Raw genomic sequence first — 24,834 nt, forward strand, 5'->3', positions numbered from 1 at the left:
TCTTGAAGCTACTTTTAATAATATTTTCTATATTACTGGTAGGTTAAAGTGATGAATTGAATTCATTCATGTATCCTGATAATTTTTTCATCTACTAATATCCTACTTCAAGCACTTTACAAGTGTAATATTTTGTTGTAATTAAATACAATTGAAAATAAAAAAATAAAAATTATTCTCTGTTACCCTTCTGAAAATATTTCCCAAAACCAACTAACAATACAAGTGATCATCCATATCAAACCTAAATAGAAAAACAAGGCAATAGGAAGATGTAAATGGAAAAAAATTGTATTTTCTTTTAAATAATCAATTCAATTTCAGGAGGAATATTACAGTAAAAAAAAATCATTAAATAAATTTAAAACAAATATAACATATGTATGTGCCTAGAGAGAAAATACTGCTATCAAATAAAACAAAGATTTTTAAACTGAATACATATTACTTATGTTGAAATTACAACTTTATCTCAATTAACTACAGTGAGTAATGACAATTGCTTTTGTAACCATTGTGTTATTCATAACATTATAACATTAAAAATTATTACACTACAATATATATAATTATTTGATAGATTCAGAGTATTATATAATTTTATTAAATATCAGATCACTTTCAATATAATCTATATGTTTGAATAAAAATAAAGATCACTGAAGATCAATGTTATGAAACGTAATCGACCGATATTTAACAGATATTGTTCACAAAAAAAGAAAAATTAAAGATATTATTAATCCCACCAGCTAATCAGTTATTATCATTAAAGCTTATTAAATTCAAACAAATAATTAAATGAATGAAATTCCTCAAAATATTCAGATTAAAACAATAATAATACAGATTATTGAACTGTGAAGTTCATTGGTACAAAAGAAAAAACCTTGAAATTAAGTTTTAATATAAATTTAGATGGCACCCAGTAATACAAAACACTCAATTTTTATTTTCATTTCACATATTACCTTTTACACAAAAATTTACAGACTCTATTGACCATTTACCAGATTAAATATAAAACATTATTGTTGTTGCTTGTAATAAAGAACACTACTAAAATACATACAAAAATTACTAAAAGCATTAAGAACTTGCTTAGTGGAAAAAGAACATAGCAAACTGATTCGATAAAAAAATTATTAATTTTTTTAATCAGAAAGCACAAGATAAAAATGTAAAATTTTTAATACACAGCCTATTTACTTTTAACATGACAACTTATAAAAAATAAATTATTTAAAATATATAATCATAAATATAAGATTACAAAACCACTAACTAACCACAATTATTAGAAGAAAAAACCTCTTTTCTTTAACTATATTAATCGAATAGTGATAGCTAATTGACAAGCTTATTCATTTCCACTGAAATGTAGAAAAACAGTATTTAAATAATAGATATTTCATAAAATGTAGTGAAACATATATCACATTTCAGATGTATAATTCTCTACCACAAGGAACAAACCACGATTAAGAAATCGATCAGTTTTTGTTCCAGTTTTTCTACAAATAGAAAATTAATTATTTCAAATTTTTCAAGTGATATAATAGATAAAGTGGATCCCCTTACAACCTGCAATTGTGGTACCCAGTTATTCCACAATATATGAAACATTTCTCAAGAAATAGCATTCTGGAAATTTAAAGTAATAATTTAACGAAAAATACTAATTTCCAATGTCATGTTCAATGAAATGCTTCTTGTAGATCACTTATGATAAAGAGTGCTAGTGGCAGTTTACTACATGTGGCTGAGACAGATGCTACAACTAAAAAATATAAATCTGAATTGTACATGCTATATTGTTAAAATGCATTTAAACCTTAACACACAACCAATTTATACTTTGTATACATCCAAATACTAAATGGTATTTTAAATATAAATGGTATAATAACGGCATATATATGTGTATTTGAGCTAGAGATAAATATAACTGGGTTCACCCAGGTGCACAAAGCACATCGTTCAAGACTCACTACATAGAGCCATCCACCCATCAGCACAATAGTCTCCACCTTGGGTTATGGATGTGTTTCATAAGATGTCTCAATACCACCAAGTGTAAGTGTAGGAAGAAATAGTGTAGGATGTTATAGTATAAGGATATATGTTGTAATCTGTATAATGTTCTTGTGGAGTGTATGTATATAGTGTAAAATGTTCTGCAGCTCCATGTGTAGTGGGAAGAAAAGCTGCAGAGGCTAGGATTGTGGAGACGCCCATCCCCAAAGTCTTAAAGAATAAGACTCCTCTTGGGGAAATTAAATATAAGGATGAAGAAACATAACGTACCAGGCAAAATTTTATTTAGGTAATAAAATTGTAAATGACATAAAATAAAGCATGTCTTAAAGCAGATTGATAAAAGCCAAGACATTTTTGTGCAAAAAAAGCTGTCTGCAAGAATAAAATATAGAAGGTAGAATTATAAATTTTTGAAAATATTTTCAAGACTATAGTACATATTACTTTATGATAATAAAGAACAAAAAGTAAGAATGTAATGCACAGGAAAAGTAAAGGCCTTTTATTTGTGAAGTTCCAAGAATGAAAATTAAGGGGTCAATAGCATTAAAAATGAAGAGACAGTATAATTAATAGAAGAAGAAAGAAGATTATCACAAATCTTGTTAAAAAACATAATATATCGATAGTATATACATCCAAATTCTGTTAATTTAGTGACAGAGGGTAAAAACTGTAGAGTAAGAGAAAGATTGAAATGTAAAATGGATAGAGGATATATCCTCTATCTGTTTTAACAACAGATAACTTTTAAATAATAATTCCATGTATTATTTTGAGGTTAAAAGATTACAACAGAACAGAAAAAATTAAAAAGCGGCATCAAAGTCAAATTACTGACTGAAATAAACTAATACATTCCTATGTTCCTTAAGAGTCTGTAGAAACAGAATACAACATTAAAATAATTTTATCTCTAATATTACAAATAATCCCAACATCTGCTCTACATAATATATTAACTACTAGAAACCTAAATATATTTAAATTTATTTATTTATAAAGAGGTAATAAGCAGAAAGTATTGTTCATTCTGTTCATAATATATTAACAGACTATTAATATAAAAAGGTTTGCCATGTCATATAAACAATTAATGATATATTTCTTAATAAGAGGAACCAGAAAACTATGACCTAGATAATTAAAACTGCATCCCCTTATAAATAATGGCCACAAACCTGGAACACAGTTTTGCTTTGAAGCACCTTAATAAAACACTAAGCTTATCATCATTAATAAATATCTATTATGCTGGATTAAAGTAGAATATAATCTTATCACGGTGCTCTTAAATAAAAAAAACATCAGAATTATTTTTCAAGGTACAAAAACGGGCTATCAAACCGCTGTTTGGTGCCCATTTGTTTAGATAAGTATGAATCATGTAGATTGATATTAAAAAAACTAAAAATGTTAACTTATATTTGGATTTGTGTTTATGAATAAGCAATCTTTGCTAAAAAGAGTAATCACTTATTCTTAAAAAATAACAAAATCCACCTTTTTACCACAGCCCACAACAAAATTGTTTTCATGTAACTTAACACAATACTTTGGCTTACAAGAACGAGTCTTGTTATGCTTTTATTTCCATTTTTAAATTGCTGAACCATTTGAAAAATTTCCCACCAATTTATCAAAAATACAATTAAATGATTTTTTTATAAAAAAATAATCTCTGTCGATTAACTTTTTATTCATCTATTTTTTATTTTATAATTAATTATGTGTTATGTTATTCTATTCTGACCAAGCTTTTACCACAGTTTATACCTAGATTCACCAAACCAAATGCTGACAGTTCCTTTTTATCTATGTAATAGCATGTCCACCCACTTCTATCTATATTTTGTAACAATCAAAATAAAAAAATATTTATTTTATTAGCGAATAGCATTCAAGAAATTGAAAGGTGTAAAGTAATTATAAAATGCAAATAAATAGAAATTTTTTTTTTGGGAGAGTAGGTTATTGGAGTTTTGGGTTTACTCCATATTCTTATTGTCCAGTAACTGGGCAAAAAAAAAATCCCTGAATGGGTCCTTAAAGAGCTCAGTTACCAGATACCAAGGTTGAAGTTGTTTTTCAGGTTATGTGGTATCCTTAGTGTAAAGAACCTAGCAGTCAGACCTAAAATACATTCGCAAAACTAATAAAGAAAAATGGATAATCAAGACATCAGGGTATAATAATTACTTTTGTGATGAGAAATTGTTGACTGTATTGTATGATTGACTGTATTCGTGAGACACTCAGCCACTAATTTGGCTTTTTGTGTAACACTCTGATAATAAACAGAAACATTTGATAGTTCTACAAGCATAAAAATAAAAGACTCGCTTTACTGAGCCACAGTAAAGAAGCAGCTGCAATATCAATGTGATACCACACATGGAAGCAGGGCAACAGCTGACCCAATACCTATGGTACTCAGATAAGGAAAAATAACTTAAGGAAAACAAGAAAACAAACAGGAGATAATTGCCCACAAAGAGACCGCCAATGATTTGAGTAGTTCACTGTCTTTTCCAGGAACCAAAAAATTAGCAATAGATAGACTTTCAACTGATGCTAGCAATACTTAATGATTATAGCAATCAACGTTATTTAAAATAAAAAATGTACTTCCAATTACATAATTTATTTTAGTAAATTATAACTTAAATAAAGATAATACATATCTTTATTATATAATATATAATAATACCAAGTTATATAAAATAGATATCAATAACATTATTCAATATTACTAAAGAGTCTGAATTAAGAAAAAGTAGGACTAAAATAGGAATATACTGGTATCTTAAAACAAACATATGTGAAAAGAAATATTATTATTAATAGGCTATTATTGTTTGCACCACATATACATAAATAATTATGTACTCATAATTTTATGTGTGTTTATTTAAACGTTTTCTGTAACATCATTGAGAAATCTTGTTTTCCTTTCATACTTTGGTCTCACACTATTCACCATAACAATAATAGCCTTGGCTTCTGATATACAGCAGTATTTTTAAGTGAAGGTTTTAATAAAAGTGAATGTGATTATTAAAAGGATGTCTTGTTCTAGATAATGATAAAATTTGAACTAGATAATGATAATGAATACAAAAATAAATAAAATATATTCAAACATAATGATATTATGTCAATATTATTTCATAAAATACATAACGTATAAAATAATTCACAAAATAAACAAAAAATACTGTTATTAGAAAACCTTACATGACTTACTTATCATATAAAATATGATCTACTCGTTCATTAAGGTGTCTATTGTCTCAGTGAATTTCACACATTTAAATCTTCTATCCTCTATCACCATATCATGGAAATTTCCAATTTTCTATGCAGTTCTATTTCTCAATAGGCTATCTGGAATGTTTAGCAACAAACAACCACTTCAAAAATAACCAAAGCACTCGTAAACTGTCCTAACAGATAAATAAATAAAGCTGACTATTCATCATAATATTTTTGCGGTTTGGCTTTAGTTTCCTGTGCGATCTTATCATTCAAAAAGTAATAATGTTTGATCAACACAAAATTCTCTTGCAGTCATTTTTCATAAATCAAAATACCTAATTGACTCAAACATCTACAAACAGATTATAGATGTATCTGACTGAAACTTAGTTCATGATCTGAGAGGACATGTAGGAAACTAAGAATGTACTATGAGCACTTCTTTTTAAATTAGCATAAACTTTCCAAAATAGTTTACTAAATCCAGATTTGACATCCCTTATATAATCTAAACTTAATCACATAGTTCATTCAATGAATCTTATAAACCACAGATTTAAAAATATTTTTAAAATAAATAATTTCTTCACGCTCAGTCAAATGTTTTTTTCTTCTACACAGGAACTTAGCTAAGTACAGTGATTACAAAAAAACATACTGGCTTATGATAGATCAAAATAATTAGTTATACACACAGTGTAATCAATCACAAAATTACAGCATTCGTCAATAGCAATATTGTCATATGTAGACTGTGGTACCTCTTTACCTACATATCCATTGTTTCTCATCAACCATCATCATAACATGTAAGGATGTAATACAGATATATGTTCTTTTCTGCTATAACAGAATTTAAATTTCAAACACAAATAATTTTTCCAATAGTGTGACCCTAATAAACTAAGATATTAAGGAAAAATAAAATTTCTTTTGATTGTAAATACTTCCGATCAGAAATCAGACCTTATTTAAACTGAATTTTTTTTACAATAATAAAATGTCTTCTTTAGAACATGAAAATAATTTTCTTTTTTTTATTCTCTTCTGTGGTACATCTACATTGTAGCTACAGAAATATTTTGACGATTGAAAAAATGTGGAAAATGAGAGTCACAATTTCCTTTCTTGTTATGTATGTACAGTAGTTCTTGTTTTTATGTTCTTCCTGTACCAGATTATTGAAGCAGTCGCACTCAGTTGTTATTAATCTTTTGCTGTGAGCATATCATTTTGTGCAGGATCAGTATTTTATTTTACGTGTTCTATGTAATTCATTCAATAGCAATTTAATTATGACTTCACAAAAAATATTTACGATATAGGAAAAGGTGCACATTATCTAGTGGTTAGAGAATGGTGAAACTAATAAGGACACTGCACAAGAATTAGGCTTAAGTCATTTGACAATATCAGTAATATGGTAGAACCGTGAAAAAATTAAGAAATATTTTAAAACAAATTCTATGAAATCAAAAAAATTACAGCCTAGTCAACATAATGATGTAGACCGAGGGCTGTTAAAACACTTTAAATACCAGACGGGTAGTAATATTCCTGTTAGCAGTCCCATATTGTAAGCTAAGGCAAACGATTTTTCTGAAAAATTCAAATCACATGAAATAACTTAGTTTGGATACAACGATTCTGTGTCGCAATATCGTGTCGGGAAGAATAAGTAGCGAGGCCGCAACAGCTCTGACTGGTGTGACAGAAAAATTGCTAGAAACCGTTTGGCCAAAATTAAAAGAGGGCTATTCGGACGAAAAAATCTATAATGTTGACGAATCTAGTTTTTTTTAAACTGACGTCAGAAAGAACCCTTTGCTTTAAAGGCAAAATATGTTCGGATGGAAAATTATCAAAAGAAAGACTATCAGTACTAATCGCTACAAATAAGACTGGGACCACACAAAAAAGACTTCTGGTTATAGGAAAAAGGACTAAACCACGATGGTTTAAAAATTTGAAATTGTTTCCTATTATGTAAGAAAGTAACAAGAAAGTGTGGATGACAAGCGATATCTTTACATCTCGGTTACTAAAACGTGACGTGAATTAGATTGAAAATGACAAAGTACTGCTCCTCACTGACAACCGTCCGGCTCCTCCGCACATCAAAAATCTTTCACATATAAAGTTAGTGTTTTTACCGCCAAAAATGAGAGCAGTCTTACAGCCCTCTTAGATCGTTGATTCTTAAACTTTTTCGGCCACCGCCCATATTGAGAATCAAAAATTTTCTAGGACCCCCATAATTTTTAAACTTACCATCTGTTTTTAAGATGCGATCTTAAAAACAGCAGTTGCAATTATTGTTTTTAAACGTGACCCTATTAACTGGTTGAAACTAACATTTTAAACAAGAGAAATTAAAATGCACATTTAATCACATTTAGAAAAATTTTACTAAAATTGCTTTCATAAAATTACAATTGTAGTCATATAGTTATATAACAAGTGATAGCATATTCCGAAAGGCGCCCCAGGGGCACTTGAAAATATTATCATCTGATGGGTATCACTGGGAGCTGATGGGGTATCATCGAGGAGGGTTGAATTTTTTTTTCAGAGCACTAGGACCGACCGTTTTCGGAATATTTACGATTTTCATCTGAAAATACTGATCTGGTTAAAAAGTACTAAATTTTCTCAAAACTTTGGTCGCGAATTTCTAGTAGTAACTGAATACAATAATATATATCTCACTTAAAATTTATTTCACTAAGAAAATATGCATAGTAAACGAGGTTGCATAAGTTCAAGGAGCATTTTTTTTCACTTAGCAACTTAGGGGCATTCTTAGCCACTTGAAAATGTTGCTAAAATGTGTTGTCATCAGGAGCAAACCTGTATGCAAAATTTCAGAGCGAATGGATAACCAGAAGTCCTTCAAAATTCAACTTAAAGGTTCCGTACCATAAACGAGGTTGCATAAGTTCAAGGGACATTTTTTAACTTAGCAACTTAGGGGCATCTTAGCGACTTGATTAGGTTGCTAAAATTATGCTTACCGTACATCCAGTATTAACCCGGACAGTCCTGGGGTTTTAGTGCTGTCCGGGTTTGAGAAATTTATGACTGGCGAGGATTTTTTTTAATTTTAGACCTTTCTCTTACGGCAGTACATCTCTCAGCCAACCCTGGAGCAAGCGCTGACATCGATTTTAATGAAGGCGTGGCTACCGGTCTCGCCACAACGTTTTAGGGGCAACTTTTTTTTTAGGGGCAGTGTGTTTATGTTGTTTTCATGTGTGAGGTAACTCGTCTGCATGTTTTTGATCATTTTACCCTTATTTGTTTTTTGTCTCATCGTTTAGCAATGGGCTAAAGAAAATGTGTTTAATGTTAACCTGCAACATGAATACAAATTTTTGAAATTGTAACAATGAATGTGTTTATTGAACACTATGTACTGGAGAATTTTATGTTGCACATAAAGTAAAAGGTGATATTGAAGACCATGTGAAAATAGCTAAACATAGGAGTGCTATTATTGCTACTGCTTCAGCAAATAAGAGATTTTTTTTAAAGCCAAAGATTGGAATAGCAATAATAGTGAAAACATCAGACTACACATCTAAACTGGTTAAAAAGTTATATGACCCAAAATTTTCATCCGCTAGAACCAAAACTGAGACAATTATTGTTAGCATTACTTTGCCATTTATATTTGATGATACTAAAAATAAATTAAATTAAATTATATTTGATGTTACATTCTTTGGAAAATATTAATTATGTAACAGTATAGCTCAAACAGAAGTGAAGTAAAACTTGTTTGAATTGTTGTAAGATATTTCAGTCTACAGGAGGGAATTCAAGTTAAAATTTTAAATTTTGATGAAGTGTCAGGTGAAATTGCTCAAATTTTGATTCAGTATCTTTTGCAGTGTGAAAAAAATACAAAATTGAAGAAAAGTTGGTTTATTATACTGCTGATAACACTAACAGTAATTTTAGTGGTGTAAAGAGAAAGGGGAATGAAAATGTGTTCAGAAAAGTTCAAAGTAATTAAAATAGACCTATTTTAGGAATTGGTTGTTCAGCCTACATTGTACACAATTCAGCACAAACAGCATGTGATTCTCCACCCCTGGACATAGTAATTATTGTTATAAAAATGTATAAATATTTTGACATAGATACAATAAGAGTAAGAAACTTAAAGAGTTCTTTGAATTTGTGGAAACAGATTACAAAAAAGTATTATCTCATAGCAGCACAAGCTTTCTTAGTTTGTTACCTGCAATAGAAAGAATTCTTTCCATTTTTGATGGCCTTAAATCATACTTCTAATCTTGTGAAAAATGCCCAAAATTATTGGATTTCTTAAAATCTAGAAAGTGAACTGTTTTTGAAATTTTTAATGGTACTCTACAATTACTTAATAATGCAGTTCTGAAATTTGAAACTAATTCTATCAGAGCAACAGAAGCATTTCAGACATATTCTGAATTAATTTGTCAACTTCAGGAAAGAAAAACCCACAAATTTATACCATCTTCTGCCAAAGAATTGCTGTGCCTCTAAAAGAAAACAGTGATGTTCAGGAACAAAAATTCTCAAGTGTAGACAACTTTTAAAATTTTAGTATCCAATACTTAGAATTGTGGAGAACCAGTTTTGATAAATTTAGTAAGTTCAGTGAATAAATTTACGAACTGAAATTGCCTGGTCTGATTTAGAAGAGAGTGCACGAGTTGTTAATGAGATTATAAAAGGTTCCATAAATATTGATGACCTATTTGACAAAACATACATTGTTAAACCATGTAATTCAAAACCAAAGAGTAGATTGTGATTCAAGTTCTGAAAAAGTACCAGATACTATTGAAGAGAAATGGAAAACAATTTTTAAGGTGTTTCAAAAGACTGATATTTCATGTTGCAATATTTCTAAAATGGTTGAGTTTGTGATGTCTTTGCCTGAGACATCTGCTCCAGTTGAGTTTTTTTAATTACAGGGAACATTTGGTCTGTCTGCAGAAAGGAGGTAGGACTTTCAGTATCTACTGTTAAACATATGCTAAATGTTAAACTAACTTTCTTGTTGTAAATTTTATGATGTAATTAAAGAAACAAACCATTTCTGAAAAAAGTCATGTCTAATGAAAAATACAACTGAATGAATAAAGTTTAATGATTCAGTGCACTGTTAAGACTTAAATAATTTAAAAATATGTCCTGGCCTAGACCCAAAAAAAAATGTTAAGACTAACTAAAATGTGTTGTCATCAGGAGCAAACCTGTATGCAAAATTTCAGAGCAAATGGATAAGCAGAAGTGCTTCAAAATTCAACTGAAATGTTCCATACCACGAATCACACACATGTCCAACAGCGAGTTAATATAGGTGATAAAAGTAAGTTAACTAAAGATTTGCGTATTGTTTTATTCGGTTATGAATTTATTTATTTTTTTTATAAAAAAATATGACTAAAAATAATTTAAAAATTTATGATGTGAATTTGTTTACTGACTGGAATAAACATTAGTATAAAAAATACTAAAAAAAAAAAATTATACCATAAATTAGTATAAAAAAGTTAAATTAAAAAATTACTATAAAATTTTAAAAAATTTATACTATATATATTCTGTAAAATTTATTATACCGTATGTATACTGTCTGCCACAAGTAGAATATTATAGCCCTGCGCTAGCTAGGCAATCATCGCCTAGGTTAGATCTATGCCAATTCAGCTTGGACAAGCTACATGGGCTTTTCATTCCATCAGGTATTTCTGGATTTGACCACAGTATGACCCCATTATTCAATAAGATCAACACTATTTACTTCATTAAATAAAATTAAAGGCATATTAGACAGTTTATTAACATAATTTATGACTTACAGGATAACATAATTGTGAAATTTTATAAGTAAATCTTATCAAATTTTTTTAGTCCAATAATTCTGGAAAAACTTAATAACATCTTAATTTTTTCTGAGCTAATTCAAAAGTAAAATAATATTTTACAAAGTATAATATTTATCTAATTTTTTGTCAAAGAAATAACTGTATGTAAATTAAGTTCTCTTGACCAATTCAACACTCTACCTCTCCTTCTCTCTACCATTCATACAATCTCACTCTCTCAAATTTTGAACATTTATGAGAAAGGTGACTGCAAACAGAGAATTAGAGGTGTGTCTATTGTCTGGTGAAGGGTGAAAGAAATCTAGTGAAAGGAACTAGAGAATTTAATTGTAAGGTTTGTGCAGTTTTTTTATTAACTGAGCGAGGTATTTCATTAGCAATACTTTTATGAAGTTTTTAACTAAGAAAAAAGAAACCGTAAAAATAATTTTATTTTTTAAATTAATTTATATAAATTTTATAAGAAAATACATTACAGTATTTGATTTAAAAATGCTTATTCTAAATAAACTACTAATATTAAAAAAAATATTACAATTAACAATTTAGAAATAAAAGTAAAAAAAAGAATCAAAATAAAAACTTAATAAACACCTAAAACTTTTTATTTTAAGTAAAAATAGAAATTTCATATGTAATCATATTTTAGAATTTTCATTTTATTTAAATTTTTATTTTCTTCATAATTTATATTAATCAAATACTTAATAATTATTAAGCTGAAAAAAGTTGTAAGCTTGCTTTTTTTAAATAGAAAAATATTAATAATTATTTTTAATATTACTTACTTTCTCAAAATGTAGAACTGTACTTCCATAAAATATGTTTGAAACTTTACACATCTCCTTTGCTACTGCCATTGAAAATGGCAATGTTGTTAATGGTGACTTGCTTGAAGTGGTCAGAAAAACTTCCATTAATAAATGATCAAATAATATATTTTCTTTATGTTGTGATTATTCATCTAATATATTACTTAGTCAAGTTTAGTGATTTTTTTTTTGTGTTTTTAACATTAATGTATTATCCAGCTTCTGTAAGAGATGATTTGCAAGAAATTTTATATTGGTTGTAATGCTTCTAAGAGTTCTTTGAAAAGTAGGAATAATGGGCTCAGTTCAGGTGTAACTATGGATGACTATGAAATAAATAATTACCTTACAATTCACAAAGCAGAATATGAACACAACTAATGGTTCTTTTTTTTTGCTTTACACATACAAAGTCAAAACAAATAGGAAAACCACTGCAACCAATCAATATCTACAATGATCCTATACCCCAGGGTGCAATTATCACAATTATTATCCTATATTACCTTATACAGTATAAAATAACAAAAATGCAACTTTTCTTATATATGTTTCATTATCCAATTTAAACATCCTTGTCAGCTAATAATTACAATGAAGAGATCAACGCAATAAATATCTGACTGACATAGTGGCTACTCAGTAATTATAAACACATTATGTAAAACATAACAAAATCAAAAAACCACCTTGTGACAGAATACAATGAATGACAGAATACATAATGGTAATTTTATAACAACCAAAATTCATAGAAAATTTATATGTTTTCAAGAAAGAAGGTAATTTATTTACTTTTAAAATGTATAAAAATTAAAATTTGGTGTATAAAAATATTAATTACAAACTGGAAATCTGACAAACATAAAATTCATAAACTCAACACAGTTTAACGATATGAAGTTCACAATAATACTACTATAGCTAAATCTGACAAATTAACAAATATTTTTATTGAACACAACTAAAACATACTAACTGACAATAAATAAAGGGGTTCTTTATCATTCCAAGACGAGCTAATTAAAAACATTGTCCACTGTAACTATTAATTACAGTCTGTATTTTTTATATCACATAACAGCAGCAAAATGGGGTCTGAAAGCACAATTCCATATATTTAGTGAATTAATCTTTTTTTTTAAAATTGCTTTTAAAAAATTTATTACATCTCTTAATACTGATTTTTTTTAAATTTTAATGATCAGTAGCTTCTTTTTTTTTGTAATACAAAAAATAATAATTGTACAAGCATTAGCCAAAAAAAAAGAATTATAGCAATATTGAACAACAAAAAGATTCTTAACTTTGAAGATCTACAAAAACCAGTTCACTGAGAACAGGATTAACAGTTGATTTTTACCTTACTTTACATCCTTCAATTTCCAGTATAGCACTCCATGAAACATTCCAGGCAATTAAATAACTCAATAAATTTCAAATTATAAATCAACTTAAACACAGATGTAATAATTATAAGTAAGATTTTTCTCTTCAATATTTCACACCAGGCATTCATGCAAAAATAACACGTTAGAAAAATTCTTAGTATCTTTTATATGTAGTATGCAAAATATGTGGCAAAGAGACATCCCTAACTTAGCACAATGTTCTATTTAAAGAGTTATGAAATATAATCTCTAAATTAAGAACTGAAGACAGCATCACTTTTTAAAATTAAGAAAAATATTTTAAGTATAAATTGAAAATTCATTTGATATAAACAAAAGTGTTAGGCTATATTACACAAATTGTTCAGTCTGTTTATCCATATATAGAATGCTGCATTAAAGAAGTACATAAGTTACATATGATGAGAGTAAATAATTATTTATTTAATAAAAGAATTACTGGAAAAAGAGGACCAGAACTTAACTGTTTGTAGGATGCTCAATAATGTGATATGTAAACAAACTGTTTAAGGAATGTGATAATAAAGCTGATTTCCTTGAGAGGATTGTGATTTGCCTTGTCTACAGCAGTAGTAACTGTAACAACTTTTTTCTTTCATAAAACCAGAATTTTAAGTGCTGTAATGGTTTTCTCAGCCACTAGGATCTCATTAATATTTTACAGATTTCTTTCTTAATATCATTACGAAATACTTAAAATTTTTAGTCAAATTTAGAAAAATAAATCACATAAAAGAAAAAAATTCAAGTCATGATTATTTCTAAAAAAGATAATTTTTATTTAACATATTAATTTATCTGCATATAACTGTCATATATCACTGCCTAATATAATGATGGTAAGATCTATATAATAGTATACTATAACGTACCATTCAGTCAGAATAAAAGATTTACTTATGAGATGAATTAACTTAATCTGTGCTGGAACTAAACACAGAAGAAATTGATGAGAAGCCAGTACCTAATAATTGGTTTAACTAAAAATTAATTTTATTCTATAAAATGTTTAAATTATTGAAAAATTTAACTTCATATAAAATGAAAATATCACATTTTATTCATTATATATTGTAATACAAAAGAGGCCAAACATCTCTTGAAATGTAAAGATCTATATTCAACTTTCACTGGATAAAGAAAGTAAATAAAATGCAGCAAAGATGTAGCAACACGACTGGATCTCCATCAATTACAACACAAATCATTATTTCATAAGTGATATCTTAAAAATGATACGTACATTTAAAAAAGAAAAAATGTCAATGGTTAACACTATTTATGGTAAACTAATTACTATTAAATAACAATTTTATTCAGTTTTAAGCATAATTATACATTATAACAAGAGATCACATAAAGAACAGTTATATAGTCTACTCTGTGGATAACAAGGAACTGATCTAGTAGATGCCTGAAAGAATCATAGGAAAGCACAGGAAAACCTTGTTTCTGGCACTATCACAAAAAATTAATAAATAAAGAAGAGAATTGATAACAATTAATAGTAACACATAAAACTATATTTAATTACATGGAGTAATAGTGACAAATAATGAAATAATTACAGAAATATAATTTTGGAAATATTGAAAAAGAATTTGATTATTGTATATTTGTGCAAGTTAACCTATAAAAAAAAATTCAATTTTATTCAATTAGTATAATTAAAAATCTTGCAACCAAAATAATTGTTTTAGTAAAATGAAATATTTTAATAATTAATCAATAGAATTATAAAATTCATTCCTTACAATCTGTTGGTTATGCAACAGGTGCAATGTCTAAGGAAGTAAACTGGGCATCAAAACGGAAGGTAGGAAAGGTATAATTAAGAATTGGAGGAAAATAAAATGCCAATAGTATAATTATGTTAATGTAGAACACCAAAATTATGTTAAGTATGGTTTCTTTGAATTCTATGACATTTATTAATGGCTAATAATCAAACTAATTAATGTCATTTAAAATTTAATTACAAATATAAATTTCTGAAAGGTTTTTTTTAAGATCACTACTTAATTTATTAAATATGGAAACAGGTACAAAATAAGGTTCTTTCTTACAGGTTGAAATATTGTGCTAAGTTATATGGAAATAGAAGAAAAAAATCATTTTATTGCTTTCCTGTCTAGATAGCGCTATAGCTCTAGAAGGGAAAGTACTGTAATCAGTCCAATTTGGGCATATGGGGTTTTCACTGAATCTTGATATTTTGAAGCTAAGGAACCCAAAAAAAAATCAGATGAAAATTTTCCAGATGTTAATGTTCATAAATAATAAAGTGTGTGTGTAACCGAACACACACACACACACACACACACACACACACACACACACACACACACACAGTGTGTTCGGTGTTGGCCTCTAAATCACCTTATATCTCCAGAACTACAGAACTGATTTTGCCCAAACTTGGTCAGATTACTTCTATATATGGGGCATTGATGCCATTAAATTTTCAACTTACAAGGTCAAGAGGGTGAGCCTGTAGATCAAGGTCACCCTCAGTATCTCAGGATTTTGCCTAATTAAGGTCATATTTTTCTTAGGCAACAATTGAAATTTTTTTTTTTTTTTAATTTAAATATATTGATTTATTAATAATTATTAACCTTACAATGTAAAAAAAAATTACGATAAATAATAATTCAATAACAAAAAATACGAAAAATATCAGAAGTTTTTAATGAAATAAAATTTTATATACTTTTCATTTTAAAAAAAATGTGTAAATGTAATTTAATAGGCGTGCAAGGAAGTTGTGTGTTGTCCACATCAGATTTTTTTAACAGCAAAGGTAAAAACTTTTGGGGTAATTAAATGTGCAAGGAAATGTTAAAATTTACTAAAAATTTGACATCCCATTTTTGTAATCTGAATACTTACTCTTTTGAAAGAACCTTAAGGTGTAACAATATTATATTTTAGATAGAAATATCTCTTAAATATAATAAATAATTAATAGTATTACAATTCAAACAAACAAATAAAGATGATTTGTTGTACAACATGAAATAAATTTGACCGTCCAATGAAAGTCACTATTTAACATGATACAAAAAACGTTCACACTATAGACAAAATGTTCACACTGTAGAAATATTACTAAAAATTTACTTCTAAAGCTAAATAATGTTTAGTTCAGTTTTTATAGTTACACATTAGTATTAAAACAGAATGGATACCGACAGTTAAACTAAAGGTACGCATGCTGCTTCTTGCCTTAAAATCTGTGAAAAATATCCATAGTGCTATCATTTTGATATAACACTCACTTTATTATGAAAAGTTAGTGCAGGATGTGTCACAGAAATAATTATTTGTTTGTACAATACCATAAAGTTATTTAATATTAATATTTATTTTTAAAAAATCTTTAATGAATCATTAATCATAATCATAAAATATCATTAATAATGGTACAGTTAATCAAAAACACTCTTTTTTAATTCATCTCTACGTAAATATAATTCTTCTCTTTCAAGAAATTAAAATATATATATACTGGATGTCCAAAAAAAAGAATTTGTGTTTCAAGAATGAATATAGTTTTTATTTTCCAACACTCAATAGTATGTGTAATCTTGAAGCAACAACAATTAAGTTTTAGTTTACACATTCTCCATCAGATAGTAGCCGCAAGACTGTGGCACAGGCCAAGTTGATATAAGCCTGAGTTACTGTACCTTGATGTTGCCACAAGAAAAATCACACAGCATGTAGTGGTTCGCAAAAATAAAATCAGTGACAAAGAGATTATACCAAAGTCTGTTGTAGAAATTCTCAGAGTGACTAAAGTAAGTGGTATAAACAGATTTTGGAAACCAGAATCATTTTGAAAGGACCTCACAAGGTAGGCCTAAAACAAATCCTGAAAATAGGAATAATTCAATTGTTTTTCCAATGAAAACCAAAATGTTCAGTTTTTAATGTTGTTTGTCAACTAAACATCCCTAAAGCATTGTCCGTGATGTTGTTCACAAGTGATTGAAACTTCGAATGATTGAAAGAACCTGTTTGTTCTATTCGTAAAAATGGTCCAGTTGAACAAATTTTACAAGAAGCTAAACTTATAGTGTGAGATGAATGCACAATGAGTATCGAGCTCATATTGAAGCACCTGGTTGAACCCTTTGAGATATTAGATCATGCAGTAAATTGATGGGTGGTATAACTTTCATGTTTGCTGGAGACTTTCGGCAAACATTGCATGTTATCACGAAAGGAACTAGGACTGCTGATGTTAAGACATGCCTTCAATCATCACCCACATGGAAATTTGTCCACACTATTAGCTTAAAAATTAATATGAGAGTTCATCTTGGGGATGGCGATGTTAACTTTTTCCCTTACCACTACTAAACATTGGAAATGGGACTCTTCCTCACAATGATGGTTACATTACTGTTGAAGAAAACACTGGTACCATTGTGCATACAATGGATGACCTATTTCGAATATTTATCCAGAAATTAGTAAGCTTTCACAAAAACCGTACAAGTGGCTTTGCGAAAGATCTATCATAACTCCTCAAAAATTTGAAATTAATAATATGATTTTTGAAAAAGTTGAAGTGCAAAACAAGGAATATCGATCTGTAGATTTTGTAATCAATACTGAAGATGCAGTCCATTATCCTCTACAACTTTTTAATTCTCTTAATCCTGCAGGTTTTGCAGCTCATAGTCTTTATCTTAAAATGGGAGTTCCGATTATTTTACTACGAAACCTTACCCTCCAAGGTTACATAAAAGCACGAAGTTGCAAATCAAAACTATGCAACATCACATCATTGAGGCTACTATTTTGACAGGTCCAGCTGCAGCAGAGCTTGCTCTTATACCCCACATTCCTAACACTCACCATTTCAATCCAAGAGGCTGCAATTCCCTATAAAACTTTTATTTGCTATAACAATCAATAAGCACAAGGTCAGACATTTAAAAACATTGGTATTGATTTACCATCAGCTCTTTTTCTCATGGGCAATTTTATGTTGGACTTTCCAAAACTGGTAATTCGAAAAGTCAATACATTCTGCTAGCAGAAAATCAAAACGCTATATTTATAAATAAAATAATATGTCATGAATGATCAATGCCCAGCAAAATCTACTGAATATTGATATAAATTTATATACACTTTCTCCTTGTGGTGTAAGTACATACTAAGAAAATCCACTTTGAAATTCTGAGTTTAACGGGTTAAAATGGAATAACAATGAAATTAGATTTTTTTTTATTTCTCAGTAACAGACACAGATATCAACTTAATTTTTGGTGTGTATAATCTTAATATGAATATCTAAAAATTGAATTCTATATTTTTTGAAAATCAGAGATTAAAAGTGTTAAAAGTGATTTTTGATTTTTTTTTAAACCCTGTTATTTTTTTTTAATTTCTCAGTAACAAATGAAGAAACCACTCTGATTTTTGGTGATTACAACGTTCATGTCAATAAACCAATTTCTACATTTTTGAAATTCAACCTTGAAAGGCGATGAAGAAATGTAAAAAAAAAAATGTTTGAACAATGATTGTAAATTTTCCCAATCCTGACTATAGTAAACTAGAATTTCAGTAGATCTGGGCTTGCAAATACTCCTCAGATAAATATTTAAAAAACCATTTTAGGGTTTCTTTAATTCTAATTTTTAAGGGGTACGAAGGTATACGGCACGGCGTTGTGGCTCAACCAACACTGTAATTGTACATGCGACAGGGTGCACCTAGCTCCGGTTACTTGACTAAAGAAGATAAAATAAAAGAATTCACTGCCACGGGAAACTCAAGTAACCATACAGTGCAGGTGATGGGGAGTTAGTATTGAATATATCCCACCCGTACATCTGATCGACTTAAAACCTTGTAATTTTAAGTAACTTAATAGGTACTTTAATCATGCTAAAGATCAATTTATAACATCACTATAGAAAAAATAAAAAATTGTGTAAACTAATCTTCCCTTTTTTAAATTTTGCCTAAAATGTAATGTCATCAATGCCTCATATACAAATTTTTTAGCCAGAAGAATTTATCTAAAGTTACAAGAACAACCTTGAAAATATATATATATATAACATTAATATATCGCTCCATCTATTGATACAAAAAGCATAGCCATACAAGAAACTGAAAACCTATCTCCTTTTTTTTCAAGTTTGTCAATAAAAATGAATTAAAATGAATCATGTTCACAGGACTGCAAATATAAATATTTCTGATAACATCTACATTAATATAAAATTAAGTGATTTATTGTAAATTAAAACACTAACAAACTTTTCAGAATGAACTGTAATATATGTACTAGTGTAAATATGATGTAAATATATGTTCACAATATTTGTAGAAAACATGACTGTTAAAAGTCAAACTAATTCTTTTTAATTTTAATTAAGATTAAAAAAATAGATTAGTAAGGAAATATTATTTCAATAACTATTAAAATAAATGCAATACTAGAATAGAACCAGAACATTGTGATAGCACTTAATGTTCATGGATGAGCTGAATACAGTTAACTTAAAAAACCAGTCAGCTGCAGTTATAAACCAAAGCTACTTTGATGCTGCCTACCTACATTAATAACTGTATTGTAATAAATTACATTACTATAATCTGTGACAAAAACCTATTTAGTAAAATAGAAATGTCAAAATGGGCACAGAACAAGTTGATGAAAGTAAGAGCAAATATAACATTCATTTAAAACATGAAATGAAATAAAAGCTTTTCATTTAAAGCAGCTATGCCCAACCCATGGCCTGTGGGCTGCATGAGGCCCAGTTGTTCCTTTTGTGTGGCCCTTGTAGATTTTACATAGATACCTTTTTTTTCATTCAAAAATCTAATAAAAATTAAAATATATTTTATACAAGTAATTGATCATGTATGTGTATTGGCTATAACTGATTAACAGCTTATTTAAGTTTTCGTGGCTATTTTTTTATATTAACTATTGACAACATTCACATATGGCGGCTCATAGTCTTACATTTTTTAACTTATGATGCTAAAGATAATGGGAAAGATTTTTATTTTTAAAATGATTTAGAAATAAAATAAATGTTTTAAATAAAATTTAAAAAAAATTATGTTAGAGACAAAATATAAATAACTTCTGTTTAGATTTAGGAAATTTGATAAAAAAAAACACCATTATAAAAAAATATTAAAAATAAAAACTTTTTGATTTTTTGGAAAAATATTGTTTTATTACACTGAAAACTGTATAATAAAATTATAAGTTACACAATTTACTTATACCAGGCAGCCGGGCTTTTATATATCATATGTGCAGCGGCGTGTGGCTCAATTTACATTCCTAATATTTGATTGGCCCGGTAACGATTTTGGGTTGGACATAGCTGATTTAAAGTACAACTTTTTTCAATAAATAAGCATCATAGCTCTTAACTAAAAAGAATATTTAAATTTATACACCTTTTAATTTAAAACAAAATTATCTATAAATTTTGTTTATAACATAATAAAGTATTTATACGTAATACACAAAGTAGTTAATTTTTGAGTTTCCTGTACTAGGGCACATGTATGAAGACAAAATGTTATCTCAGTGCTACCACAAGGTTTTGGTTCTAATGTAATACACTAAGTTGTAAATGATTACTAATAAATATTACAGCAGTCAGGAGACAGAAATACCGAAGATGATGGCAACAGTAATAGAGAAGGTCACAAACAAGATAATAATTCCAGGCCTAGAACCAGAGAAGAATCATTAAGACCACTGTATCCTTCCAGAGAAACTCCATCATCTATATCTCAAAGAACTAATAAAGTAACGGCTGAAGCTTTTGAACGTAGTTTTAGCACTGATCAGATATCAAGAAGATTTACTCCTCGTCCGACCGAATCGTCTTTACGAAATTCCAGAATAAATGAAAGAAATAAAGAAAATAATGAAAAAAATAATTTCACTCTCGACGAAGAATCAAAAAGAAATCCTAGATTTAGAAGTAGAAATACAGAAACAATCACTAATGTGAATCCTCAACAAAAACAAATTACTTTGACAAACAGTGATAATATTAGCTCTAATAAAAGACCTGAACTTTCATTGCCAAAAAATTCAAGATTAATAACGATTGAAAGAGATGACAATACCGCTCAAATAAATCCAGCTCCAGCACAGAGACGTTCAAGAATTTCTGATGAAAGAAGTAAAAGTGAAAGCAGACAAAATACTGCAAAGGAAAATAAAGCTCTTGATGAAATATCAACAAACCGATTTAACAGAAGAAATTTTCAAAGCACTTCAAGAAGTTCAGGCACAACAGAAAGAACTGATAAAGATATGACTAACAGACAAAGAAATATTAATGACAATAAAGATGTAACACTGCGTAACAGGAATTCATTAAATAGATTTTCTGCAACAAATACAGTAAATAACAAACCAAGAGATGTTACTGAAAATCAATTACGTAATAATCAAAGATCAAGTTCAAGAACTGTTTCAAGAGAAAATGATAGTAGTTTAAGTAATAATTCAGTGAACACAGAAAAACCACAAAGAACACAATTACTAAACTCAAGAAGTAGAAATGGAGGAAATGAGCAAGAAATTACTGACAAAATGACAAACAGTGCTCAAACATTATCACGAAGAATAACAACAGTACAAAATGATGACATTAACAAAAATCTCACTGAATTAAGACAGATTCCTGAGGACAAAATTATTCTAAATACAGAAAGAATACCCCAAACCATGGGTAATCAAAAATTACTACCAGAAGATTCAGAAACAGCTAAAACTGATAGAATTGAAACTAGAGGAAAAGAAATTTCATCAGATCATATTGATTCAATAAATAATGCACACTATTTATCTCATCGAAGAAATAAAATTAGAAACAGAGATTCTTTTGAAGAAAGCAATGAGAAAAAAGCTGTCAATAAGGATGCAATAAATCCAAATGAAAGACCAAGGGGACATAGCAGAACAAGTGATACACAAATACTTGCTGAAAGTATTCGAAATGAAAACATACACATAAGAAAGGAACCTGAAAATCTTAATCAACAGAATTTTAATAAAAATTCTAATCCTACACGAAATAAATCAAGATCAAATGATAATGGCAATGATGGAACAAATTCAAGGCAGGATCAGTTTAAAAATTCAAGAAATTTCATTTCACGGGAAAAGGAAAATGATCAAAATCCTTCAAAAGTTCAATCTTTAAGATCTAGACAATCAAAAACAGAAACAAATAAAGATGATCAAGTTCAAAATACAGATACTAGTGTAACAAATTTAGCATCACGACAGTCAAGATTTAGAACCAGAGGAAAAGACGAACAAATAAATACAAGTGTAAGAGAAAGTAATGATGATGACAAAAATTCTTTTTCATTACGGAATAGCAATAACCCATTAAGAAAAGACAGTGAGAGTGAAAATTCTCAAAATGATAAGAGGAAAACCTCATTCACAAAAAATGATTTAAGGAGAAGAAATAAAGAAAGTGCATCAATAAGTGCTTCTGATAGTACTTTACAACAGGAGAGTCGTTCTTCATCGTTAAATTACAGGAACAAACTCAAAGAACAGAAAAATAATTTAAATAATGATATTACAACAGATGGGTTATTAGCAACAGCTGAAACAATTACAGGTATACAGGGGAATTATAAAGAAAATTTACAAACAAATGATGACGATATTGAAAAACCAAAAATAAGTGAGGCTCAATTATTAAGTTCTAGGCACAGAGAAAACAAGAAGTATCTTAATAATGAAAAACAGACAGAAACATTATTAACAACAGCAGAAACAATTGCAGGTAGACAAGAAAATTTTAATGAAAATTTACCAATTGATGGCGGCAATATGAAGGAAAAAGTAAATGAAGCTCAATTATTAAGTTCTAGAGCTCGTTTTAAAGAGCGAAAAGCATACAGAACAAATACTGATAATTCAGATAAATTATTAAGCACTGCAGAAACAATCACTAGCAGATTCAGTTCACGTCAAAATCTAAAACAAGGAATTGAACTGAATGATAAAGCTACTGAAGATGTAAAATTAAATGGAGAAGATAAATTATCAACTGATAAAGAAGTATCTGTAAGACGCAAACAAAATTTCAGGCAAAATGTTCTGACAAATTTAAAAGAAACTAATACAAATTCACGAAGTAGTGAAACAAATAACTCTCAAAATAAAGAAAATGTCAGAACTCCATTAAGAGGTGAAAAGAGAGGGTCAAGCACATATAAGAAAAATGAAGGTGATGAGGTAAGAAAAATTAATGTAAAAATGCTCTAATGGTCTTAGTGTGCAACATTAAATTTAATCAAGAACATTCTACCCCCAATAAAATATTATTTCAAAGAATAACTTATTAACATTTGTTGATCTGGCCTTTTGAAGAATTACTTTATTGATCTTAAACAAATAAATAAATATAATGCCACAATTTATATTTAAATAATCAAAAATATTATAAATGGCATTTATAAAAAGAATGTAACCCACCACAGATCTAGTGGTAAAACTCGTCATTGTAAATCAGCTGATTTCAAAGTCAAGGTTCAAATCCTAATAAAGATAGATGCTTTTATTCAGATTTGAATAATAAATTGTGGATACTGGTGATCTTTGGTGGTTGAGTTTCAATTAACTAAACATGTCAGGAATGGTTGGTCTGAGTCTGTTAAAGACTGCACGTTTACCAGAACCCTCACTCAGATATTAAGCGTCACTAATGATTCTAATTGTTGGTGCAATTACAAATAAAAATATATATACAAAAAAAGAAAAAATGTATAAAAAAATTTACTTTTACCTTTCAAATACTTCTGTCCAATGGGCTGTTTAATACTTGCATTAATATGTTTTAAATTTTACATTGATAGTTATTTCACTTTACATAAGTTCTACTTAATAAAGTTTAGAACAGAAAACTTGCTACTTTATTTAAGGTATTTCTTTGTCCCCTGGAGCATCCTAAAAAAAAAGAAAGTAATAATAATACCTTTAAAAAAAGATAAAATAGTAGCAAATACAAAAAAAAACAAATTTTAAAAATAAAAAAATGCCTGCTTAGAAGAAATCATTAATAAACATAATTAAATTATATGTAACTTCAAGCATAAAGATTTATTAATTTGGAAAAAATACCTATTGATTCTCTACACTTATTATCTGAACCAATCTTTACAAGACAGATCACATTAATGGATAAGCACTATGTATAGAGATATTAATACCTGATTATTTATCAATTTTTAACCAAGACAAATTTATTAAATACATTGTTTTTAATTCTTGAATCATAATGAATTTCAATCTTACTTGAAGCAACTTTCAATGGTAGTGCTGTTAATTTCACTAAAGCACTGATTAATACTGCTGCTAGTGAATTTTTTGAGTGAGACAAATGTAGA

At 28.3% G+C, this 24,834-nt stretch overlaps 1 protein-coding gene across 1 annotated transcript in view; it reads left to right on the top strand.

Annotated features, from left to right (window-relative positions):
* LOC142319309 (uncharacterized) overlaps positions 1 to 24,834 on the top strand; it is a 250,944-nt gene that overhangs the window by 165,142 nt on the left and 60,968 nt on the right. Inside the window, exon 3 of the mRNA XM_075356430.1 lies at positions 21,062 to 23,683. Coding sequence (XP_075212545.1) covers positions 21,062 to 23,683 — 2,622 coding nt within the window. The remainder of the gene's footprint in view (positions 1 to 21,061; positions 23,684 to 24,834) is intronic.

The sequence above is a fragment of the Lycorma delicatula genome, chromosome 2 (assembly GCF_047948215.1).
Source record: "Lycorma delicatula isolate Av1 chromosome 2, ASM4794821v1, whole genome shotgun sequence".
Taxonomy (NCBI): Eukaryota; Metazoa; Arthropoda; class Insecta; order Hemiptera; family Fulgoridae; genus Lycorma; species Lycorma delicatula.